The sequence below is a fragment of the Vulpes vulpes genome, chromosome 7 (assembly GCF_048418805.1).
Source record: "Vulpes vulpes isolate BD-2025 chromosome 7, VulVul3, whole genome shotgun sequence".
Lineage (NCBI taxonomy): Eukaryota > Metazoa > Chordata > Mammalia > Carnivora > Canidae > Vulpes > Vulpes vulpes.
In genome coordinates this window covers 99531581-99558573 of record NC_132786.1, presented here as the reverse complement: position 1 = coordinate 99558573, position 26993 = coordinate 99531581, and the positions used below count along the sequence as shown (strand labels likewise).

Below are 26993 nucleotides of genomic sequence, written 5' to 3'. Positions count from 1 at the left end.
TTTTATAGGTTCTTTATATATTTTGGATATTAACCCCTTACTTTGCAAATACCTTCTTCCATTCAGTAGATTGCCTTTTTCTTGTGTCGATGGTTTCCTTTGCTGTGCAGAAACTTCTTAGATTAATTCTGTTCCATTTGTTTATTTTTGCTTTTGTCTCTTTTGGTGGTTGGATCCAAGAGACATTGCTAAGACCAACATCAAGGAGTTTACCCCTTATGTTTTCTTTTATGAGTTTTATTATTTATTTATTTATTTTATTGAAAGGGTTTTTATTTATTCATGACAGACACACAGAGAGAGAAGCAGAGACACAGGCAGAAGGAGAAGCAGGCTCCATGCAGGAAGCCTGACGTGGGACTCGATCATGGGTCTCCAGGATCACACCCCCTGGCTGAAGGCAGACGCTAAACCACTGAGCCACCGGGGCTGCCCTTTTATGAGTTTTATGGTTCAGGTCTTAGACTCATATTTTTAGGACATTTTGAGGTAATTTTTATGTAAGATGTTAAGATAGTGGTCCAGTTTCATTGTTTTGCAGGTAGCTGTCCATTTTTCCAGCACCATTTAATGAAAAGATTGTTGGGGATCCTTGGGTGGCTCAGCGGTTTAACGTCTGCCTTCGACCCAGGGCATGATCCTGGAGTCCTGGGATCGAGTCCCACATCAGGCTCCCTGCATGAAGCCTGTTTCTCACTCTGCCTGTGTCTCTGCCTCTGTCTCTCACTCTCTGTCTCTCTCTCTCTGTCTTTCTCTCTCTGTGTGTGTGAGTGTCTCTCATGAATAAATAAATAAAATCTTTTAAAAAAATGAAGAGACTTGTTTTCCCATTGTATATTCTTGTCTCCTTTGCCATAAATTAGTTGACCATATATCCATGATTTATTTCTGGGATCTCTGTTCTGTTCCATGGATCTATGTGTCTGTTTTTGAGGCATTACCATACAATAGCTTTGTTGTATAGTTTGAAACCAGAAAGTGTGATATCTCCAGGTTTGTTCCTCTTTCTCAATATTGTTTTGAATTACTTGTTTGAATTCTATGAAAAATGTCATTGGAATTTTGATAGGGATTGCATTGAATCTGTAGGTTTCTTTGGGTAGTATAGACAAAGTAATATGTGCTTTTCCATCCATGAGAATGGAATGTCTTTCTATTTATTTATGTTGTTTCCAATTTCATCCATCAATGTCTCATAGTTTTCAGTGTATAGGTCTTTCATGTCCTTGATTAAATTTAGTCCTGGGTATTTTACTCTTTTGTATGTGAATGTAAATGTGATTTTTTTCTTGATTTATCTTTCTAATAGTCCATTATTAATGTATAGATATACCACAGATTTCTGTATGTTAATTTTATATCCTGTAGCTTTGCTGAATTCATTTATTAGTTTTAACAGGTTTTTGTTGTTGTTGTTGTTTTGGTTTTTTGTTTGTTTGTTTTGTGGAGCCTTGAGGGTTTTATCGTCTCACCTGCAAGTAGCAGCAGTTTTAATTTATTTTCAATTTGTATGCCTTTTATTTATTTTTCTTGTCTATTGGCTGTGTCTAAGACTTCCACCACCAAGTTGAATGGAAATGTGAATAGTGGGCATCCTTGTCTTGTTCCTCATCTTAGAGGTAAAGCTTGCAAATTTTCCCTGTTGAGTATGGTTATCTGTGAGTTTGTTATTATGGCCTTTATTAGGTTGAGATTATGTTCTCTTTATATCCACTTTGTTGAGAGTTTTTATCATAAATGGATGTTGAATTTTGTCAAATGCTTTTTCTGCGTCTGTTGAGATAGCCATAACATTTTTATCCTTCATTTGTAATATGTGGCATGTCACGTTGATTCATTTAGACATAGTGAACCATCTTTTCATCTTTAGAATAAATCCTACTTGATCATGGTGTATAATCCTTTCAAAGTATTAATGTATTCTGTTTGCTAACATTTTGTTGAGAATTTTTGCATCTATGTTCATCAGGAATATTGACCTTTAATTTTCCTTTTTTGTGATGTCCTTGTCTGATTTCAGTTATCAGGGCAATGCTGGCTTCATAAAGTGAGTTTGAAAGCTTTTTTTTCCTCTTCAGTTTTTTGGAAGAGTTTGTTGCTACTAAGTCTTCTTTGAATGTTTGGTAGAACAGCAGTGAAGCTGTCTGGTCCTGGACTTTGTTGGGAAGATTTGATTGCTGATTTAATCTCCTTGTTAGTAATTGGTGTATTCAGATTTTCTATTTCTTCACGATTCAGAGTATTATAAATTTCTAGGAAGTTATCCATTTCTTCTAGTAGTTCAGTTTATGGCAATATAAATGTTCAAACCAGTCTTGTTTGATCCTTTCTATTTCTGTGGTATCTGTTTTAACTGCTCCTCTTTCATTTTTGATTTTATTTATTTAAGCCCTCTTTTTTTTTCTTGGTGAGTCTGACTGAAGGCTTGTCAATTTTGTTTATCTTTTCAAAGAACCAGCTCTTAGTTTCATCCATCTTTTCTATTGTCTTTTTAGTCTCTATTTCATTTATTTTTGCTTTCACTTTTAGTATTTCCTTCCTTCTCTAACTTCATGTTTCATTTATTCTTTTTCTAGTCCCTTATGTGTAAAGTTTATTTATTTGAGTCTTCTCTTGTTTCTTGAGGTAGGCCTGTATTGCTATGAGCTTCTGTCTTAAAACTATTTTTGCCGTATCACATAGATTTTGGTAAGTCTATGGGTAAGAAAATGGGATCTATTTTCATTTTTCTCTAGATTTTTTTTGCATGATATGACTGAGTAGTATTTCAGTAACATATTCTTTAATCTCCACATATTTGTAGTTTTTTCAGTTTTCTTTAGTAATTGATTTTGTTTTATATCATTGTGTTTAGAAAAGGGGTTTGATATGCTGTTTTCTTGAATTTATTGAAACTTCTTTTGTGGCCTAACATGTGGTCTGTCCTCGACAATGTTCCATGTGCCCCTTGAGATGTTTATTTTGCTGCTTTGGGATGGAATGTTCTGTATATACCTACTAGTCTATTTGGCCTAATATGTTTCTTAAGGCACTTGTTTCCTTTTGCTTTTCTGTCTGGATGATCTATCTGTTGATAAAAGAGAGGAGGATTAAAACCTACTATTATTGTACTGCTGTCAGTTTCACCCTTTGGATATGTTAATATCAGCTTTATATATTTTGATGTCTCTATGTTGTCATTATATAGTGCTTCCTTTGTCTTTTATTACATTCTTTGTTTTAAAGTCTATTTTATCTAATATGAGTATAGATACACCAGGTTTCTTTTCATTTCAGTTGCATGAATATCTTTTTCTGTCTCTTCACTTTCAGTGTGTACGTATCCTTACTTATGAAGTGAGTCTCTTGTAGTCAATATTTACATGTGTAAATATTTTTCCTTTTAAAAATTGATTTAGCCACTCTATGTCTTTCAATTGGAGAATTTAGTACATTTACATTCAAGGTAAAGTATTTATAGATATGTACTTACTAAAAAAAAAAAAAAAAGATATGTAAGATATGTACTTACTGCCATAGTACTTACTGTTGATTGTTTTCTGGCTGTTTTTGTAATTCCTGTCTTTTCTTTTCTTCTTTTCTTTTCTCTTTTTTTCTTCTGATTTGATGACTTTATTAAGTGTTATGCTTAGAATCCTAATTTTCTTTTGTGTATTTACTATAATTTTTTGCTTTGTAGTTATCATGTAGTTCACATATATCATCCTATGGATATAACAATGTATTTTTAAATTAATAGCAACTTAAATTTGAACATATTCCAAGATTCTACATTTTTACTTCTCCTACCATTCTTTGTTTTTTATGTTGTTTTTTATGTCAGTTTTTACATTTTCAAATTTTCTGTATCCTTTATATTTTTAGTTAATTTTACTACTTTTGACCTTTTTTTGAGATTTTACTTATTTATCTATTTAGAGAGTGCAAGCCTTAGCATAAGCAGGAAGAGGGGCAGTGGGAGAGGGAGAATCTCAAGCAGACTCCGTGGTGAATGTGTGGAGTCCAATGCAGAACTTGATCTCACAATGCTGAGATCATGACCTGAGTCAGAAGCATAACTGTCTGAGTCACCCAGGTGCCCCACTACATTTGACTTTTAGTGGTCTTAATAGCTTTATAAGTGATTAATCCCTGCCTTTACTATATATTTACCTTTTCCAATGAGATTTTTACCTTTGTGTATTTTTTGTTATTAATAGTACCATTTTTTTTCAGGTTAAATAAGTCCCTGTAATATTTCTTGTATGGCCAACTTAGTAGTGGTGAGCAACGTTAGCTTTTACTTCCCTAGTAAATCCTTTATCTCTCCTTCAAATCTGAATGATAATCTTGCCAGGTAGAGTATGTTTGGTTGGAATTTTTTTTTTTTTTTTAGCTCTTTGAATATGGCATGCCACTTTTTTATGACTTGCCAAGTTTCTGCTGAGAAATATGTTGATAGCCTTATGGGGTTTCCTTTGTACAAAACAATTTGTTTTTCTCTTGATGCTTTTAAGATTTTCTTTTAAACTTCTGACATTTTATTTTTTATTCAATTTTTGCTTTAATTCTAGTTAGTTAACGTACAGTGTAATACTGGTTTTAGGTGTAAAATTTAGTGACTTAGCACCAACATACAACACCCAATGCTCATCCCAACAAGTGCCCTCCTTAATTCCCATCACCCACTTAACCCATTCCCCACCTACCTCCCCTTCAATAACCTTTGGTTTGTTCTTTATAGTTAAAAGTCTGTTTTCTGGTTTGCATCTCAGTTTTCCCCCTCTATGTTTATCTATGATCCAGTAATTGCAGTATTAGATATGTACCCAAAAGATAAAAAAAAATACTGATGCAAAAGGATATATGAGTCTGAATGGTTATAGCAGCATTATCAACAATAGCCAAATTATGGAAAGAGCCGAAGTGTCCATTGACTGATGACATGAAATATTACTCAGCCATAAAAAAGAATGAAATCATGCCATTTGCAACAATATGGATAGAGCTAGAGAATATTATGCTAAACAAAGTAAGTCAGTCAGAGTGAAGCAGGAGAGCTAGGTTCTTGTCTCACTGAGTTGAAGAATGAATCTCATGGACAAAGGAGAGTGGGTAAAGTAATAGAAATTTATTAAGCAAAGATATAGAGAAAGCTCTCAGAAGTGAGAGAGGTCCTGACAGGGTTGCCACAGAGAGCTTTTTTGGCTGGCCTTTCATAGAAAACCTGACAGGAGAGTTGATGGATTTGAGATTTCTTGAGTGAATGACATGACTGTTTTGAGTCTCAGTGATTACTTGATAGCTGCCAAAGGAGGATACTCCCTAGTATTTTGGAGTCAGAGGGCCATATTTATTTCCTTATCTCGTTTTTTTTTTTTTACCTTATCTCTGCTGTGTCTCTGTGCCCTTGGGATTTACAGAAGCCCAGCAATCTGTGGGAGCCTGACTCTGGGCCTTTCCTTTATCTTTCCCTGCCTAACCCCATTTGTCCCTAACTCAAGAGAAAGACAAATACCATATGATTTCACTCATGTATGGAATTGAAGAAACAAAATAGATGAACATAATTTTTGACATTTTAATTATAATGTGTCTTGATGTGTCTGTCTTTGGGTTTATCTTATTTAAAACTCTGTGGACTTCCTGGATTTGGGTCTTTGTGTTTTCACTAGGTTGGGGAAGGTTTCAGCCATTATTTCTTCAAGTAAGTTTTCTCCCCTCTTCTCTCTGTCTTCTCCTTCTGGGACCCCAGTAATGTGAATATTATTCCACTTGATGTCCTAGAAATTTCTTAAATTATATTTTAAAAAAGGAAAGAGCTATTTAAAATCTTTTTGTTTTCTGCTTTATATGGGTGAATTCCAATACTTTATCTTCTAGCTCATTGATCCTTTTTTATTTTTTACTTCATCCAGTCTGTTGATTCTCTCTTGTATATGTTTTGGTTCAGTTATTGTATTCTTCAGCTTTGTGACTTCTATGTAGTATTTATGTTTTCTATCTCTTTATTGATGTTCTCTGTCCATCCATTCTTCTCCTGAGTTCAGTAAGCATCTTTATGACTACTACTTTGAATAATTTATCAGGTGTATTATTCACCTCCGTATCATGAAGGTCCTTTTCTGAGGTTTTATCTTATTCTTTGATTTGAGACATATTTCTTCATTTCCTCATTTTGCTTGGTTCTCTGTGTTTATTTCTGTATATTAGGCAAAACAGCTACCTCTCTCAGTCTTGAAGTAGTGGCCTTGTATAGGTGGTGATCCTTCTTTTTTTACTGGGTCTCAAGGTGAGCAAAACTGAATGTGAGCCATCCAAGAGGGAGAATTCAGTTTCTTAAAGCACTTTGGGATTTCAGATATCTGTCCTGTTGGACTTCTAAGCCAGATATTCTGGGGGCTCTCTGGTGCAGATCCCTGGAGTAGGGGTCCCTAATATGGGGCACTAACCCCTTGCTTCTCTGAGAGAAGTGCCTTTGGTGAGATCTCTTATTATTGTGTATCCCTGCCCTGGTGTAGGGTTTTTTTTTTTGTGTGTGTATGAGACCATGTGTGTTTGCTTCTCCTACCCCTCTTAATGTGATCCTCTTGTTATTTTTTGTACAGAGTAGTTCATTTAGTTTTCTGATTTTTCTGAGAGAACTGATCCGTTTACAGCTATAGATTTGTCTGTGGGAGGAGGTGAGTTCAGGATCTTTCTATGCTGCCATCTTGGACCCTTCTAAATACTTTTAAAAAACATAATAAGCAGTATTTTTGGAAACATTTTCAACGTTATTTGTTGTTTTCAGATTCTTTGGTCAGGAGAGAGGAAGTTGTTAAATTATATCCAAAATCATTCTTGAGAAGAATCTGACATTGTTTTGCTATTTGAAAGGGGGAAAATGGTGCTTATTTCTGTTTCAAATTATGCTCTACCTTGTAAAATAAGAATAGAATTAGTTAGAATTAGGGTAGACATACATAGTACTAGTCATTCATCTTCTTTACCTAGGAAGAAATGGGGCTCACTGTATAACCTTATATGTTATCAGCACCAATCTGTGTTACAACAAAGCCTCTTTTCAGGCATACTCAAGTCATCAGACTTCTCTGTCTTCCAGATGTAAGAATACATTTCAAAGCTTCTACTGGGTCCCTGAAAGCCCCACTAGGCTGGTAGTTAGAAGGAATATCTTTCACCCTATCCCTGTAGAGAGGTGAAATAGAGACTCACAGCAGGGATTTTTCCAAAAATTTTTAAAACAATCTTTTTTTCTCTACCACTTGTATCCTCTCTTTGTTTCCTCCATGGCCCAAGGGATCCTGACTCCCAGAACCAGTTCTCAGTACCATTTTTTATTCTTTGAGTCTGTCTGGTACATATACATATTTATATATTTCTTTCCCTTTTGCTATTCCTTGGCAATGTAAGTGTCATTTTCCTTTTTCCAAGCTCACACAAAAGCAGAAATAATACCAAAATAAGTGCAAAATTTAGTGGATTAGAGACGAATGTGGGTACATATCTGTTTATAGATCTACTTTTTTTTTTTTTCAAGATGAGATAAAATTGGATCTGGGGCAAGGGAGAAAGAGATGAATTAGACCTGAGGGAAGAAGAATAAACAAAAGTGATCCTCAAAGTAAGAGGGACCATAAGGATTTTCTACTGGAGTGCCCAGGGAGTGGAATGGAAAGGCTGCTGTGCCCCGGCATCTTTGATGTGGCTATCCACTTTGTATGCCCTAAAGAAAACAAATAGACCTGGACACTCATGTTACTAAACAGAGAGGAAGGAGAGAAGTTGTATATTTTGGTGAGGATGGGAGTATGAAGAGAAGATTTAGTCCTCTGACCAAGATGGAATTCCATAGGCCATGTTAGGAATTTCCCTGTTAATTAAGGTAGTGGTTGAGATCCTCCACTGTTTCATGCATGCACACAAATGTAAATGCATTTAGCTTTTGGGAAGAACAGAGGGGATTTCAGTGATAGAAAAATGGGAACTGGCTATAGATAATAAAAATATTTAATGTAGGCCTCTATGTACACTGGAGATGTTAGGCTTGCTATAAAAAGCAATTGAAGTCACCTTATTTATTAAAATAACAGGTCAGACAATCATATTATTACTTTGATTTTAACTATAAAAAAATGACAAGCAAATTTCGAGCATAGTCTTTTTTTTCAGGACATGTCTCAGGGGCCCAGAGAAAACTGAACATTATCAGCTCACCTGTAGTGAGTATTGAGTATCAAGTATACCATAACCATACTGAGTATCAGCTCACCTGTAGTGAGTATTGAGTATTTAATAGTATTAAATATTTAATAATATTTTAAAAAGAAAATTTTAATTGAGTATAGTTGACATGTTACATTAGTTTCAGGTGTACAACATAGTGATTCAGCCTTAGTAGAATTTAAAAGTATTGATATTGGGGCATCTGGGTGGCTCAGTGGTTGAATGTCTGCCTTTGGCTTAGGTCATAATCCTGGGGTCCTGGGATCAAATCCCACAACAGGCTCACTGCAGGGAGCCTGCTTTTCCCTCTGCCTAGTATTAGAGGGTGTGAAATTAATGTTTAATGTAAATTTTTTATTTATATTTTGTGAGCATATGCCAAATTATATAATTCCAATAATACCACTCTTCTATGTAAAAACTTCAGGACTTACTATTTTCCTAGTAGCCAAAATGAAAACTTCTAACCCTGGGAATCAAATTCTCTATAACTTTGGACCTGTAGGTTATTGCCTTTCATTATCCAATAATGTATCTCAACAAGATTTCATTGTTCTTGCATGGAATTCCCACTTTTGTCTGCTTTACCATTCCCTTAATTCTCCCTGACATCACCTTTCTACATGTTCACACTCACCTTTCCTTCAAATGCCAGGCCAAATGCTCTCTGTGGACCTGCTGTGCTGTGGTATAACTCCAACACGTGAGTGCATTAGCAATTGTTTTTCATTTTTAAGGTTTATTCACTCCTTCCTGTGTAGTAATTTTACACATACATCAACTCTTGAACTTAATTTATGACATATTTAGGAGGAGGGCATGGGGACATAGTTTGAGTAGCAAAACTAGTTAAACTAGTAAAAATCTAACCTCACAAAACATATAATCAGTCATTTATGGAGAGAAAAACAAATCTGGGTATGAATTCTGCCTTGGCAACTTGCTGGCTGTGTGTATTTATATGGGCCCTTTAACACTTACCTGCCTTGTTTTTCTTATTTGAAAAATCAAGGGAAATGATAATTAGCATTGCTGAAGATTCAGTGAGACAATTATATAAAGAATACGTTGTTAGTTATAGTTTATCTGCTATAACATCAAATGCAGTGGTTTAGCTAAAAGGATTGTTTCTCTACCAGGTATCAGTCTTGAGCTAAGCAGCTGATGGCTGAAGGGGAAGCTCTGACAATTTCAGCACAGGGCTTCCTTGGCTAGGACAGCTACTCCAGTTGTTCCAGTCAATAAAAAGAAAGAAAGAGGAAGTGAGATCCATAGTCCCTCTTCTCTCATTTCACTGGCAACATTTAGTCCTCTAATCACATTTCCTGCAAAGGAGTTTGGGTAGTTAAGTCTTAGCTATGTGCTCTACTGACACTCAGGTTCTATTACTGAAGGTGAAGGGAAAAATGGAGCCAAACAGCACTCATAACAAAATCATGATTCTGAGCTTAAAAGAACATAGTCCAAACCCAACTGGGATGAATTCTCAAAAATAAGGTCTTTGTGAGACCTCCTTATAGGTTTCATCTGATCTTTCCACTGCAACTGTTTTACTTATAGATGTTCTCCGCATATGTTTTCTTTTCAAACTATTAAAATTCATTTATGACAGGCAATGTGTCCCCATGTCTTATTTAACTTTTTTTATTTTAACATATTTAACTTGTCCCCTCATTTGCTTTACTCTTGCTCCAGTTAAAAAGGAAAATCACAACACAAGAGTATTCCATAAATTTCAGTTGTTTAAATATGGCTCTCAAGAATGGGCAATTGAAGTTTATGAACATGTTAACATTTGTATCAAAGTGATGGTAGAAATCTCTGGCTAGTAAAAAATGCCTGATTATCTTTTAACTAATTTTTCAGTTCTCTATAATTTGGATATTCTTTCTGTTTCCACTTTTGGGCAGCTATTAAAAGGGAAGAGGGAAATTTGGATGGCCTCATATCTTTATCATTGGCTCTGCAACTTTCTAGGAAAAAGTAGTAGCTTTTTGAAATTATGTAATGTCCTCTACCAATGACAATGTATGGATATTATTACATTTCCTTGTATGAAAATGTGGTATTGTCTGGCAGCTCTGAGGGTCATGTAACACACAATGGTAAACAAAGAAGCATTCTGTGCATTCTTAGATCTTTACGTTTTTATTTTAAAACATAAAATTTCATATTAATTAATACCTACTTTTAAACAGAATGATGCATTAATTAAATGCCTTGTCATAACTGTTATAAGCTCTGTTAGAAAAATAAACATCTCACAACAAACTACAGTGTCAGCTCTTTAATAAATACATAAAACAGAAGTTAGTAGTCAATCAGAATTACATGAACAGGTTCATAGTATATTTTCTGAAATTACCCCCCAATTTTCTGTGTCACTTAAGGCAGTTTAACTATGTATAGTTCAAAGCCAGAAATAATAAGAAACTTGTTTATTGAGAATTCATTTCTTTCATAAAAGTTATTTTATATTCAAATATTTTAATTTAAAAATACACTCTATATTAATTTTTTACAAAGGCTCAACTTGTTAAATGAGACAAAGAAGGTTATATTCCTGATAATTTAAAAATATTTCTAAATTATTTTTTCAAATGTTTAATAAAAACCCTTAATGAAGTAGCTGGTAAATGTAAAATAGTTTTAAGGTTATGTTAAATACACACAAAATGAATTTCTATATTATGTGCAAATTTATATTTTCTTATAATTTAGAATTAAAATATTTCATATTCAATATTCTTAATAAAATTTATGTACCATGAATTTTGTCATTGTGGGGAGTTCTTATCAAAATCACATTTATCTGTGGTAAGGTGTAAAGTCAGTAAATGTTCTTTACAAAAATCACACATTTTTCCATCCTTGATAACTGTAGTTTTTTTTTTTTTTAATATTATTGGATTAAATACTTTTAACTGAAATAGGTCACAGGGGTTGGAAATCTGATTAATAGAGTTAGCTTACAATGATAGATTTTATGCAGGAAAGTATGCCAGGTAGATAAAAAAAAAGTAGTGTTATTACCCTCAGGTATTTCATTAACAGCTGCCCAGATAGCTGAACAATTGTTTCATATAACTCAAATAAGTTAAATATGCAGTTTTATGACAATCATTACATGGCATTGAAAGTAAATTTATTAAAGCCAAAATAAAAATCAAACAAAAGGGCAGAAATGAGAAAGACGAACAAAAAACAGAGAGGACTTGAAGGGAAAGTTTTTTCCTACAGTACTAATTGGTTGTATTATATTTTTCTTCTGTCATTGACATAAGACATACAAGATGCTACAAAATCTAATTATGATGGTTTCATATATTTTTCCAGTTAATTCTGTTTAAAAGTGAGATGATCATACGAAAGTATGTTTTAGAAAGGAATAAAAAGATTAAACATTTGTTTGCAAAATTGGGAGAAACCCACTCATTCTTGTCAGTTAAGTTAGGTTTGCTGAAATCATAGCCACTAGCGTAAAGTGTACAGAGGAAGATGAAAGAGCTTTTATAACCTAAAGGTCTGCAAGATCTGAGCTCATAATCAGACAGGCTCCTTGATGAGTTGTGTGTAATTTAGTTGTACTGAAAATTGACTTCACACATTATCATAAATAGGTTCTCAAATATTTATAAGAAAAGGAATGTCCCTATTCTCATGAACATTTAAAGATGAATTAGTGTAATATTTATTCAAGTACAACTTCAAACACTGCATCTAAGATGCCAATGATTGCAAGATACACCATAATTTTAGAGATGTGAAATTGAAAAATAGATGTCTTAGAATCAATGAAATATGAGTATGTATAATCAGTTACCCATAATAAATTTGCCACAGAGTAACTATAAAAGAAAAAGGAAATTATCTAAAAGAATGCTTGTTCTATTTTTTCTGAAAATATCTCTCAGTTTGCATTGCATTAAATGGAATTCTTAAGGTCAATATAAATAAGAATAGTTGTAAATTAAATATTGAATATATAAAACAGATTACAATATGCATATGATTGAATTCCCAAGTAGCTATATTTCACTCAATACTTTTATTTAAGATACAGATCTTAAATCCTTTAGATCTGAAAGAAGCTCAAATGGTTGAGAAAATTATAAATTCTTAGTTTTTAATGGGTGTGTCTTGGTTCAGTTGCATGATGAATTTTGAAATCATTAAGAGATGTTTGGAAATGAAGAACTTCATTAAACCATTATATTGAGTTATTTTTCACAATTAGCCTTATTGGGCTTAGAGTTTTAGGGCAATCTCTTAGGAAAAGTGAGTATGAAAACTAGGAGTAAGGAAAAGAAGGACAAGTCATTAAGTACAATTTACTATACCATGTACCAGAGGAATATAATTCTATGGAGAAATATTTTCATAGTTCATCATAATCATATTTCAGTGTCTCATGGATGGATGCCTGTTGTCATACATAAGAATATATTTAATGGGATTAAATATATATTTAAAAACTTTATGTTACCTATTATAAAGTGTTGTACTTGATGCATCCACTAATTATAATTTCGGGTTGAAAAATTTGCCTCCAAAGAAATCTATTCTGTTAACCTTAGATTTTTTTTTTATCCTTATAAACCAAAGCTATATTGAACATTCAGTACATAATCAGATTTTTAGTAAGTTTTTGAGGCTTGCAGAGAATGTCTATGACTTCATACATATTAATGTTTAATAAAAAGATATGAAATGTTTATAAATCCACATACGCTGTGGTGTAAAGATGTCCCCAGAGAAATAAAATGCATACATTTATATTGTAGTGTATATATGGCACATTTCTAAATCATTACATACTTTACAGCACAAAAATGCTATCGTACCAAAAGTGTTGTTCAAGTTCTTTGTTAACTATTTAAAATTTCATTACTTATTTAATATCATGAATCTCAGGAGGCTCCTATGGTCATATTAGTTGAAAATAGGCTCTATTTACATAAATTATTTAATCTAAGAATAAGAATACCCTGTTTTCCCTTACCTGTTAATTCTTACTAGTCAAATATTAATTCTCTTCTTATAAGCCATTTTACAGGAAAATATCCATTATTCAAGTAAAATATAAGCTCTAGACTCTTTAAGAATTAGGTCTTTAAGTAAAAAAAGAAAGCACAAGATATCACAAGCATAACTACAATCATCATTAAGCATTGAACTGCTTATCAGGAAGTTTGTCTTTTCCTAGAACAGCCTTGGTCCATTATATTAGTGCAAACTAGTGAAAGTATAAAAATATAAACCCTTGATTTTTAAGGGTTTCATTTTATTATGCTCCTTTGGATAATTCATTCCACATGGAGATTAGTTTACGAATATTATAATGTTCATTTTTTAAATTGTCAGTATTTTAATGAATGGATGATTTCCACTTTTTCCTTTTGGAGAGCTATTAGGTATCCATAATTTTCTTTTTAAAATGGGTACTGTGTGTGACAGGCAGCCCACAAAATATGATTTTTACATTATCCCTGGTGTTCAAAGTTATCTTACACAAGTGAGTCACAGTACTGAATTATGTCAATGTCCCCAATCTCATTAGTTCAACTAAGCATCATAATTGCTTGGCTATAGGGGACAATTATTGGAGCTGCTGTGCTTGTTTGCTCCAGAACAACTTATTTTATGCTTTTAAATCCTCTTTGGGGTAAAATATGGGGTGGGGTTAAAATGCAAATATCTGGCATTTCTTCAAGTGCTGGAAGACAGCAAATTTGGGAAGTTAATTATAAAACATTTTAAACAAATTCCTTTGTTTTCATAGGCAAAGCTCTGTACTACACAAAGGACTATTGGACTTCTAGCCAATAAAATCAGACTGAATATGTCTGTAGGGATATGGTAATTGTGAAGAAGTTTCCATTGTGGAAGATAGACGCTCATGGCCTCTGATTCAAGCTCTCAGGCTGAGCACTTCACAACTCACAGGCTTGTGGTGTGAACAGATTTCCCTGTAGTTAGGCCATGCTGCATTCTCTTAGAAGCTATCATGTAAGACTGGAAGCCAGTCATGGAATTCAGTTTGAGTTACTCTTTTTTGCTTTATTTTGAAACTTTCTCATGCCCATATACTCAAGACTTCAATGAATCACATTTAAAAATACTTCCAATCAAAGATTTTAAAGATTCAAGAGGTAGCATGATATTGTACAATGTTGTACAATGAACACTAGCCTGGCAATAAAAAGATAGAAGTTCTCTTCAAATGCTGCCACTTAATCATTTGGGTGTTTTTTAAGATACCATTTAAATTTTCTGAGCCTTGGTTCCCTGACTAACTAAAAGGCTGAATTAGCTTATTTCTAAGATATGTCTATCCTCCTCCAATTGTATATGTTTAAAATTCTGGAGAATATGGTTGAGGTGATTCAGGGAAAGCATTTCTTAGGCTGCACTGAAGAGTGAAAATAGTATCGCTTAATATAGCTTTTAATTTGAAAAATGCTAGTATCTACTTGGAGTATATATCTGAGAGAACTCACTAAAAAATGTGGCACTTTGCTTGAGGCAGAGTTTCGAAACACCTTGTGATCTTCAACCTGATGATTAGACAAGTGAAATGGTGAAGCATCCAGTTTTTCAGGTAAGATCAGTAAGACTCCACATCTGCGCACAATGAAGCTGTTCAGGTTTTGATGTTACTTTACAGTGTCCCTTATTAAACATTCAGCTTTTAAAATCAGTATTCTAATAAAGTGACATTGTATTACTAGGGTTTTATGGCAGTAGTAACTTAGCACTTATTTAATCCAGTCATCTGTGACATATATAAACTTATCCTGTAAGAAAGAAAAAAATATAAAGGCAAAGAGAGAATGTTGGAATTAGTATCTGTAAGAAGCAGAAAACATAAACACATGCATAACACTACACAGTTTCAGAAGCAATATCCCTTAAAATTAAGGTTTTATCTACTAACCTCTTGAATAAGTGAAACACTAACCATTTATTCATCTAGATGTTTTTATCTATTCACTGCCAGTTGTTGAAGTGTTTGGCAACAGCAGTATAACTGCCTTTTATTTTTTCATCCACATGTGTGGTGTGGGGATTACTGTACCCTTGTAGTGACACAGCATTGTCTCTGGGAAGCGTAGGAATGGCAGGTACCTGTAAAGTGTAATCAGTGCTCTTCAGATGATCTACATTCTATGCTGATCTAAATAAGTTATATATTACAGTAAAGTGCTACAATGACACTAGTCTCAAACAGTAGTAAGACACATTTTTCTCTGAAAAATTCAGCAGCAAAGTGAGTCACATGATGATAAGGATGCTTGTCAGTCTTCATTCAAGTGGACAACCAGCAACCAGCATGATCTAGAACAGTTTGTCTCCTCCTGTGACTTCTAAAATTAAAATTTTTAGGAGCAATTATTAAAAATCCAGTTTCCCATAAAATACTTTTTATCTTTTTAGAAGTTGCACCTGAAAGTTTCATGAGCATTTAACTTGCTGATATCCATTTTTATTTCTTCAGGTTTCTCACGTCGGTAGGTTACTGCTCTTGTGCAAACGCTTTGCAGAATCAACTTGTCCTTGATGGAGAAAAAATATTATTAATTAACAGTCTAAATATTGGAAGTAGACAATGACATACTGATCGTAATTGCTTTTTTAAAATTCACTGACCTTTTTTGAGGCTGACACCCTGTAATCCGCCGAGGACTTAATTTTATTACTATTCCATTGTAGTATCACCTGTCTAATGATAAGGACTTTAAGCAACCCAATCAAGAATGTAACTATGAAGATGATGAAAAATATTCTTAAATAGCTTGGGCTAGAGAAACATTCTGTAATAAAGCAAATAAATAAATGGATTAAAAACTGGAATGAGTAAATCAAAGGATTCTAACAAGCAAACAATGTTCTCCATCTCAATTAATAGAACCAGAGATATTTGCAAATCTACATTTTCAGGACAGAAGAATGTCATTACTATTGATTCAAAAAGTAAACTGTCATTTTATTACACATTTATTACTAAAATATTTCCAAAAGAAAACTTTTGGATAATAGCCACAATTATTCAAAAATATTATTTCTTTGCAGCTTGATTCTTTAATTGTACTAACTGGAATGTGTCCAAATTCCTTAAACAAATACAATTTTATCTGTGGCAGAGAGGGGCAGTTTTTGTGGTGTGCGTTGTTGATCACTAAGTGGAAAACAGGATTCAGAAATTATTTAACAACTCTACGTTTTAGCACATGTTTCTCTTGTTATGCTTGGTCTTCATTCGTTGCACATCAGTAATGGAAAATAAAGTAAACAACTGCAGAAGCTAAAATCAGTACCACTTTAAAAGATGAGTAAATATTTCCTTTGAAACTGTAGTGTAAATTTCCATTATTATTACATGTAGCCTCTTGGGACAATATGCAAATCTCTTTCCTCAATTTTTATTAATTTAGTTTTTATTTGTCTTTTAACCAAATCTGTCATTTTTTGCTTCTAAAAACTCCACTGTGTATTTTTTTTTCAAGAACAAATCATTACTAGCTGGAAAAGGAAATGCTGCATTAAAAGGAGGAGCATACTAGGTTTTCTGTTTTAGCACTAGACCTTTGGCAAACTCTAGTTGGAAACTCTACAGGCTCTATGGATGCCAGAAGTATTACCCTAATCTAAGAGGAACATTGCACAATATGCCAGTATTCCACAGAATTCACCAGCTGCCCCAGATTCACAAAATTGCCTCCTGGCTTAAAGAGGCATGTGTTTTCTGCCCATTCTCCAGACTTTGGGGACTTTACCTAAATGTCTGAAGGTCTCCCTGAGACAGTCTTTTGGGAGGGGACCTGCCAAAGTTTAGAAGATTACATAGGTAATTTGTGTCTGAATTCCCAGGGAGGACCAAGTATGCTTCTGAATAACCCAAAATGCAGAAATGAGGCAAGGGCTCCTCTCCAAGTGGGAAGGAACACTTAGGGCCCAGTTTTCCTTGGTCAGTGATAAGGTTCCTTGAAAGAAAGGCTAAAGGAAGTCCGAAGGACTACTAATTGAAATAGAAACACCAAATGCAAGTGTAAGTCTCCTGTTGTTATTGGTCTCACACACAGAATCCAGGATGCTCTTTTTAAAGGTGGTGCCCTTAGAGTCTTCCACAATGACCTTCAGGTGTGTGGCAAGCATGCCTTTCATCCTGACAGACTGTCATTTCTCTTGGCTGACTTAGAACTAGTCAGTCAGCTAAAGCTGATCCTTAAAAGGGGACACGTGGTTTGATCCCACTTACTGGCTTCTTGCCTAGGAGGAGCTTAGCCAGAAGACCAGAACTTCACCCTTTAAGTGTGATTGAGTGGATAGATAATAGAGGTGGCTAACAAATGCTCTTTCCTGCTCTTTCTACCATAGTTGTGAAGGGGAGGGGAGCCCCCTAGCTTCTGATAAATTTTACAAATATTTCTAATGGGTTAGGATAGAGAACATTTTCAGGCTCAAATCTGCATGAATTTTAAATGTCATTTTGCATAGCCAAACATTTAGCCTCTGCCATGACTCCCATCTTAGTTTAGGTCAAGCAAGGGCTTTTCCTAAGGAGCTTTAAGGGAATACTTTGTAACCACACTTAGGTCAGAGTAGGTTTGTTTACTTAACATAATAAATGACATGTTGACAGTAAGGGCTCTATTTATTAGAAAAGGCGCTTGGCTTTCTGGAGTGATTGCTGCAGCCCCAGCTGGCAGCACATGGGCTTTTTGCAAAGCCAAATTCGTTACGGGCTAAGATCAGTGTGTATGCAATGGAAGAAGGAAACAAAACTGGAGAAAGTTTATTCTTCTGTGCAGTGTGAGAGCTGGAATTATCTTTACAGGTCGGAGGAGAGACTAGAAGTAATAGTAGCAGTAGAAATGTTTTCAAAGAAGACATAATTTCAAGCTTAATTTCCAATTCATATATACTTTACCACCTTAACACCTGAGCAAAGTAGGGTACTGGCTTTTGGCTTCTAATGAATTTTTGTCTTAAAATGGTCTGAACACAGCTTTCACATGTTTTTCTCATTTGCTTTTTCTTTTAATTCACATCTTTCTTTCATGTTCACTGGTTCATTTAATCTCCTACAATTCTTAAGGTTGGTATTATTATCTCCATTACAGATGAGGAAACTGAGACCCTGGGAAATTTTGTAAGAGGTCTGATATTTCTTATCCATTAATGTCAAGGGAAATGGATTAAGCCAACATCTTCAAATTAAAAGTTTCATGCCCTTACCATTTATGCTGCTTTTATAATCATTCACCCCTAAATTATATTTATATCAGAATGAAAAATACCAAAAAAGAATGGCCCTTTTTAAGTTACACATTTTTCAAAAGCAGATCATTGCTATTAGAATTTTTGGCTTCACCTGAAACATAAAAGAAAATTTTGGTTTTATATGAGGAACTTTGTAACTGGAAGCAAGTTTGGGTTATGAAAGATAATTAGGTTCCATAGTTTATCCATAAGGGTGAAATGGATTCAACATAGGAAATTTCCATTCTTGGCTCACTGAGGCCTCTGTAGAAAATCTTCTTGGTGTACTTCCACAGGGGGGCACAGCACGAGAATTTAGCTGGATAACTGAGATGGAAGAAGTAACAATTCAGCCAAAACATGGCAAATATACTCAGCGGCTTTTTATAGAGTACCATCTCTGGAAGACTGAGAACACTGAAGCAGTTAGTCCTTTCTTTAGGATGACTGATTATAGGCTCTTTGGGGGAATGTGATTCTCTACAGATACTCTTCAGTGCTTTATTAAGCTTTGGTTTACCTGATGTTTGCTCCATATAATGCTGTTCCATAAGAGCACATGAGGTTTTGCAACGATCAAGTATAGCTTGAGACAGGTTGTGAGGGTGAAGGCATTGCACACAATTCCTGTAAGGAGGAACAGAAATGAAACATTTAATCTTTGTAATGGTTGTAGTCCATAGTATTTTCTGCAAGAAATAAAATATCAAAATAGAGCAGTCCTGCTTTAGGACAGGAGTCTTGTAAAACTGGGAAAGAAAGCCATGACATTTATTTATAATACTCATTGAATTTAATACCATAGCAAAATATAACCACTATAAATATTTTAATAATGTATAAAATAAAAATAATGAATTTTCTGTATTGAGAAGAAAATATCCAGGAAATGCACAGATACTTTTTTTTGTTTTAAAGATTTTATTTATTTATTCATGAGAGACACAGAAAAAGAGAGAGGTAGAGACACATGCAGAGGGAGAAGTAGGCTCCTTGCAGGAAGCCGATGTGGGACTCGATCCCAGGACCCTGGGATCACACCCTGAGCCAAAGGCAGACACTCAACTGCTGAGCCACCCAGTCATCCCAGCATAAGATACTTTCATCACAGATAAAACTTGCAAAAATATTTTAGAGAATAAATGTTATACTATTAGAAAGGTTTAGCCATGAATACAAAGTTCAAATTTCAATTGGTTTCACTAGAAGTAACTCCAACATTATGTTTAAGTAGTGCATTTCCAAGAGAGTTACATAAATTACTATGTATAATTTAAATTTTTTTACTTGAGCTACCAACCTGGGAAAGTGAATGTCTTAAAAAATTTGAATAAAACAAATTGGAAGGCACAGTGATGTTTAGAGTAGTGATCTTTGAACATGCTCTAATTGTTCCTGGGAAAAACAACAGTGGCACAAACAACGTCACCTTCATTTAACATATCACCTTTTACTTATCCATCACTTATTCCAGAGTTGCTTCATAGCCGCTATCATTCTTTATTTTTAAAATAATTTTTCAAAAACTTGAAAAAAGAAAAAAATCCAGTAATAATAGCTAACATTTATTCTAGGATTATTATGCACCAAGTGCAAAGTTTGGGGGTTTTGTTTGTTTGTTTGACCTAAATTATCTAACTTAATTCTATCACAGAACTATAGCAGATATTATTAATAATCGTCATTTCCAATATCAAGAAACTGAGGCACAGAGATTTCAACAGTGTACCCCAGATCGAAGAGCTGATTGATAGTAAGCTGGGGAGTAGGCAGCTTTTAATCCTCATGCTGTACACCTAAAGCCTTGATTAAACAAGGTTATACATCAGTTATATCTCAATAAAGCTGGGGAAAAATAACAATGAATACTGAGTATTACTCTTTAAAACAACAAACCCATTTCTAAAAAGCTAACGGAGTGAATGTCCAGATCAGTTCTGATGCTTTTACAGCTATCTAGTGACCAAAAGTTGGAATGTAAGTTTTCTAACTCCTAAACTCTCCATTCAGTTCTTTTTTAGCATGATGATAACAACTTACTTGGTTGAGAAGATCCAGCAACTTCTAAGATTAAGGAAGGCAAAATAGGATGAACATAGCTATAATGAAGGACTGCTTTATGTATATTTGGAGTTGGAGAACATACCAGTTTTCACTGCAGGCTGTGTGACACGTGGGGCAGTGTTCACAGAAGCGGCCAATGCTCCCAGGATCGGTGCACTCACACCTGCCACATACACATGTACCTCTTCCACTACACACTTGGCCCTTTTGATTGACACAGTGCTGGGCTGATGCTGACGGGCACTGGCACCGATCCCCTTCCCAGCCACTGAAGCACTGGCATCTGCCCGCTTCACACTCTCCATGCCCTGCAACAGACACTCCAGGACCTAAGTTATTGGGGCTGCTGACTTTGTGTAGTGTTTCCAAACATAAAATCCCCTCCCATATCCATGGAAACACACCAACAGTCAAGTGAATGGAAACAGCATCATTTTCTATTCGTCTTACAAGAACAGTGCTAGTGTTTAGGAGGGTCTATTTTCAAAGCTGTTCTGTTGTCAATAATCTCCTGATGCTAATCTTTTGTGGGGACAGTTGTGACATCTGCCTTGATGCAGTGGCAGCTTGGACACTTGAAGGTCACTGTACGTTCAGTTTTATATTCAGTTTTAAATGAAAAACATACAAATATAAAAAAGCTACAAAGGCTGAAATAATGTTAATTGCCTGTTTTAAAATCTGAAGAACAAGAGTATTTGATTAATAGCTTCCATAATTTATTCTTTTGGTCTCTCATTATTGCTAAGGGCCTGGGATCATTTTGGTCTGTGAGGCAAACAAACCCTTCTAGTACTTCAGTTCTGCTAGTGCCATTTTGAAGATGAGATCTCTGGAGAAGTTGAACTAATCCTTTCACATCTTTAGGACATTATTTAGCAGGTTAGAAGGGCATGTCCTAAAATATGCTGTGAGCTGTTATTAGGTTGTAAATGAGAGAAAGCAAGGTGGATTGTGTATGTGTGTGTGTGCACATGTGTGTGTGGGTGCATGCAAACATACACGTGTGTTGGGGTTGGGGTCATGCGTGCAGACAAATGAGTTGAGGAGAAACACTGGTTACATGTACTTAAATGGATTTTAGACTGCAGGAAGCATCCAAAATTTAATATGCTCATGTGAATTAGAAATCTTCTAAAGGGAATATATATTACAGGATTACATGGTATTTCTCAAGCTTATTTGGCCAGACTTTTCCTTCCTTCCTTCTTTTGCTTCCTGGCCTCATCTCTCCCTCGTTCCCTTCCTTATATTGAGAAGCACATCACATGGTAACTATTTCACAGAATCTACTGTTGGACCAACTCAACTGCTAATGTAAAACTAATGAGGTCCAGGCCAAACAAATGCCTGCCAGACCCTGTTCCCTATATGTAGGCTGCACGACTAATCCTAGCCAGCTGACCTGTGAACATGTGTTTTTATTCTCAAAGGAGACTAGTGAAGAAAATGTTTGTCAGCCTACAGTTTGCATTTATAATTTATACACAAATAATTCAAAGCAGATTTTCAACTGCCTGTGGGCCAGTAGTATAGTCATATATAAGGGCTAGTACATTGGTTTTCGATATTTAACTATAAATAGAGACTGGGCTTCTCAATGTATTTCAAGCTTCTTTGACAGATTAACAGTTGTGGGATATGAGAATTCCACCTGTAATCCATTCTACCAATGATGCTAGGTACAGCAGAATAAATATTTGGCATATAAAATATTCTGTGTATATAATAAAAAGGCAATTCTCCATTGCATGTGATACAGGGCAAATTTCTAGTTTACACAAGAAAATTTGTATAGAAATTTTGTATAGGTTTGTTTCTTTCCATATGGTTATGACAGGAAATATTTCAGTTAATCAATAATTTAATATTTGCTTACCAAAATGCAAACGTTAAAAGGGTGCTTTGACAATAAGTGGATTTAGCACACTGTCACAGAAAAATTAAGTCATTAAAAAACAATATTTTCTATTAAATTTAAAATGTTGCACAGATTTTCTAACCTCTAGGTGGCAGCAACTAAATTAGCCAAAAAATACTTTTGATATTTTTGTTTTAAATTATTTCATTTTTAAATGTAGTCTGCATGTGGCCTCTGGTACTAATCTTCTAGATTACTTATGAAACCAGCATTTTCTTGGAGAATGCTATCCTTTGATAATTCTGTTGCTGGCATTGTTCCAAAAATAAATTGGAAAGGTTTAAATTATTACAGATTTATAATCCCATCTTTATAATGCATTAAGACTTTTCTAATGAATGGAAACTATGTTTTCATGGCTCACTATCCTCTGAGCAAGCTGGAGGGAGTGACCACTTATGAGAATGAATCAGATCTTTCTAGAAGAATACTCTGATTATAGAAAACCTGCCAGATATCATCAGTAATTTCTTTTTCTGGGTATATATCTTTACAAGATCAAGGCATACTTGAGAATAACACTTAATTTTTAGTTTTCATTTTGAAGTATTTTCTGTGCAAAATAATTTAAAATATAAATAGCAGAATCATGTGTGATAAATCTGTTGCCATGCCCTAATTTCATAGTTTGAAATTCTGAATATTAAATGCAGATTCAGGGTTGGTAATTATAAAAATTTGATTTAAAGACACTTCAACATATGTGCTAGCTTAATAGTAACTAGTAAAAATTACATGTATATATTTATACTTACCAGCACACAGATTTCCATGGTGATATGGACAAGAGAAATCATCCTTTTCACAGTATTTTCCATACACTTTTCCAAACTTAACTTTGTGACATAAACATTTTCCACAAACACAAACTCCTCGTCCACTGCAAACAGGTTGATCCTTGTGTGATTTGCAAGTCTCAGAAGGAAATTGAGCCTCATCAAAATGACATTTATTCTCATTACACTGGAAACACTTGGCATCTAGAAAAATTTCATCTACACACTTTCGTTTAGATCCTCTCCCATCATCACACTGACAGCTGCAGTTTCTGTGTATGTGAATTTTAGTGGTTTCATTGAAACCAATAGGTTTGATTATTGCATAGCTCTTTCCTCCTGTGACATCACATTTTCTCATTTTAACTGTTACATTGAAAAGAACCTAAATGAAAAGGAGGGAAAGAAAATATATTTATATGTCCTGATTATTTTTATCGTCACATTATTTATATCTGTTAATGATAGTTTAAATCAATAACATACCATCTTATAGAAATTTATAATACCTGTAAATTATACATGCACTCTTTCATAGGTAGATGTAACATCCCTTTTTAATTTCATTTATTTCTTAATTAATGAACTAGAGAGTTAAAGGAAGCAATGAGTGCTGCTTGTCTATATTGTACCATTAAATGAACATGGGTTCAAGCCTATTTGAAATGTCTACTCTACTTCCAATGATTAATTGATGTCCTCTGCTGATTTCTTAGCAAACTTGAGAGGGAATGACTATTTTAAAAATTAAGTCCTTAAAATGTAGAGTTACTGAATATTTGGCACAAGAGATAGATCAAATAAACTAAAGGACTACTGCTGAACTGGTTTAAAACCATGAGATAAGATGTTCAGATGAACAATTTTTTTAAAAAAGATTTTATTTATCTATTTGAGAGGGAAGGGGGGCTGCACATGAGCAGAGCAGGGGGAGGGAGAAGCAGATTCCCCACTGAGCAGTGAGCCTGAAGCAGGCCCCCGGGATTGTGACCTGAGCCGAAGACAGATGCTTAACCAACTGAGCCACAGAGGCGCCCCTTCGATGAACAATTTTTATTTTTGTTCCTATTTTCTGGAGGCCCAAGTGAAGTTTTAGGGTTCAATTTTAGTTTATACATGGTGTCAATGAAGGAAACCACGAGGCTTTCTCTGATGTTACTTAAGGAAAAAAGACTTAGAACTCTCTCAATACATATTTCTCAGTGGAGATGTGAGCCCACAACTAAAGATCTGGGTTGGCAGGAGTTTATTTCCCTTGTGAAATGACAGATCCTGCCAACTTTTTCCTTTTTCTCTATTTTTTCCTTTTTGTAGGACATGATTGGGTTAATGTGTCTCTGTATCTTTGTATTTGTTAGCCTACCTTACAATCTTCAGGTACTTTTGCAAATATGATTGTATGTTTTTTTCCATGTTAGAATGAGATTCATTAAAACTTAAAAATAATTTGTGGTAGCCTTTTTTGTTGGGATGGATATACATATGTATGTGTCTCCACTCTGACCAACAGGGCTAGCACAAATACACACATGCATGTGCACACACATGCACACACACACAAGATCTGAAAGATCTAAATTAGGCTTATATATTACATATATGCATCAGAAATTAGAATCCATTTCATAATAGTAAAATTAATGCAGTTGGTATTATGCTTGAAATGCTTTTTGTCCTTAAGAATGTTAAGGATTAACAGATGTGTAGGATAATGTGGTCATTGCCAAAATTAATAGAGCAAAACTTGGGGTTTATATAATTAAGAGGTCATATGACTCTTTCTGAAAGTCAAACTGTTTATACTACTTAGTTGAAAGTGAGGGGGGAAAAGGTATTATAGACAAAGGGAAAGGAAAAAAAAAAGTAAGAAGTAAGGAAAACCATTCTGCCAAAACTGATTTTGAAAGAAAGAACTACTAAGAGGCTAACCCTTTCTCAGAAACTTTGCTAGTACAAAGTTTATCTATACTTAATGAAAAATCAAATATAAATATTTTATAAACTGGTGTATATAATATCTTTGGAGCAAAATCCATGATTATGTAGAGACCTGCAGAATTAGATACTAGCAATAGTTGATTTCAAATAGCTTGTTGGAGCAACTATATACCTGCAGGTTCTAAACTTCCCAAGATGGAAAAATACGGCACAGAACTTTAAAGATGAAAAGAAGAGGGATTAGAAATCTTCTAGTCTGAACTTTTCACTTAAAAGTGAGGCAATTGATGCCTCAAGACATAAATGGCTCACTGAAAATCACTGCATCTAATAAGAATTCTTCTGTGTGCTTACTTTCTTTTATGCCAATACTGTGAGAATCCCTATCTCCCCTGGTCCTATTTCCTAACACTGCAATAATCTGGGCCCTTTGTTTTCCACATTTTATCCCTTTCTAGTTAAATGACACTTCTTTTTTTATTGTTCTTAATAAATTCTTTCACCTCTTCCTAGATTATTATGAGTGTATTGAGACAATAATACAGTGAAAGATTTTGGAGTTCTTAGCCTTTATCAATTGTTCCATCACTCCCATTCTTTTCTGTGCCTTATTACCTTCAATTTCAAATTTATTCTGATAATTTTCAGATTTGAAACCAAAAAGGTATTATCATCCTAAGTGCAGACACTACTTATTTGAAGAGATGTACTTTACTGACATATAGTGGCTGTCACCCCTAAATTTGAAGTTATTATTAAATAAGTATTTAATATAATATGTGTTTATTTAACTTGAGAGTTTGAGAAAATAGTGGAGTTAAAACAAGTAGGAATTTTGGAAAAAGACATTAAAAATCACTTTGAAGGGTGCAAATAAGATCGTTGGAGTCAGTAGTAAATAAGGTTTTCCAGAATGGTTTGATTTTTCTGTGAGAAAACATGCCAGACAACTTAGTTTATTTTAAATGGGAAGAATGTACACCCACGTACTTCGTCATTGCTTGTCACATTTCCACATCCGTCTGTGCCTGGTTTTCGGGTCCCATCTGGACAGATGGCAGTAATATTAAAATAAACTCCTTTTACCTGGTTTTCCACCTGAACTTTCACTTCTGAAATGAGTTTCTGCAGAGACATCATTTTTTAATTGTATATTACAAAAGTTTCAGATGTAAGCAACTAAACAGTCAAGCTTATTAAGTCATTCTAGATTTAATTTTTAACTAAATCAAAGAGTCTATCTCTATAAAAGGATAAATATAGTATTTCCACATAATGATCCAATTATATTTGAGATACATAAGAAATACTGAATGATTATACCATCTTCATTTAAATTGTTCTATTTTTTCGCAAAATTCCATGACTGCATTTTGATGACTTAAAGATATTTCTCGCTCAGGCTGTGTTACAAAAATAGTCATTTTAAATCCAACAGTATTTATATTTTGTTATAAAATTTAAAACATTGAGAACACCTATACTGTCAAAGGGTAAATCTTAACTGCTTAAAATCTGGAAACACATTTCTGACATTTATAGCTATTAAATAAACATTTCCATTTCAAACACTTTAGGCTATCATGAAAATACCTTATTGATATGGAATTGAAAGGTAAATTTTGGGGAGGGCATTTCTATACCATAAGTATAAGAATTACCTGCCTGCTATGGTCCTATAAATTTTCTAAGCATGGCCTAGGATTTCTGTCAAGTCCCTGGGGCTTGATTGTATCAACCAAATTTGTTCTAACCCTTAATACTGAAATGGGACCACTTACTAGACAGAAAACCATTCACTCATTTATTCACTCATTTATACA

At 34.2% G+C, this 26993-nt stretch overlaps 1 protein-coding gene across 8 annotated transcripts in view; it reads right to left on the bottom strand.

Annotated features, from left to right (window-relative positions):
- Positions 1-10333: 10333 nt before the first annotated feature.
- The window catches only part of ITGB8 (integrin subunit beta 8), a 79210-nt gene continuing 62550 nt past the window's right edge, over positions 10334-26993 (bottom strand). For 6 of the 8 annotated variants that reach the window (XM_072764513.1, XM_025993165.2, XM_025993164.2 and 3 more), the window contains 7 exons: positions 26161-26295; positions 23212-23617; positions 20618-20843; positions 18992-19098; positions 15859-16022; positions 15655-15764; positions 10334-15575 (listed from right to left, as the gene is read on the bottom strand). In XM_072764513.1, coding sequence (XP_072620614.1) covers positions 15518-15575; positions 15655-15764; positions 15859-16022; positions 18992-19098; positions 20618-20843; positions 23212-23617; positions 26161-26295 — 1206 coding nt within the window. In that variant the 3' untranslated portion in view covers positions 10334-15517. Of the gene's footprint in view, positions 15765-15858; positions 16023-18991; positions 19099-20617; positions 20844-23211; positions 23618-26160; positions 26296-26993 lie in introns of all 8 variants that reach the window. The other 2 variants (XM_025993162.2, XM_025993163.2) reach the window with 2 other exon arrangements.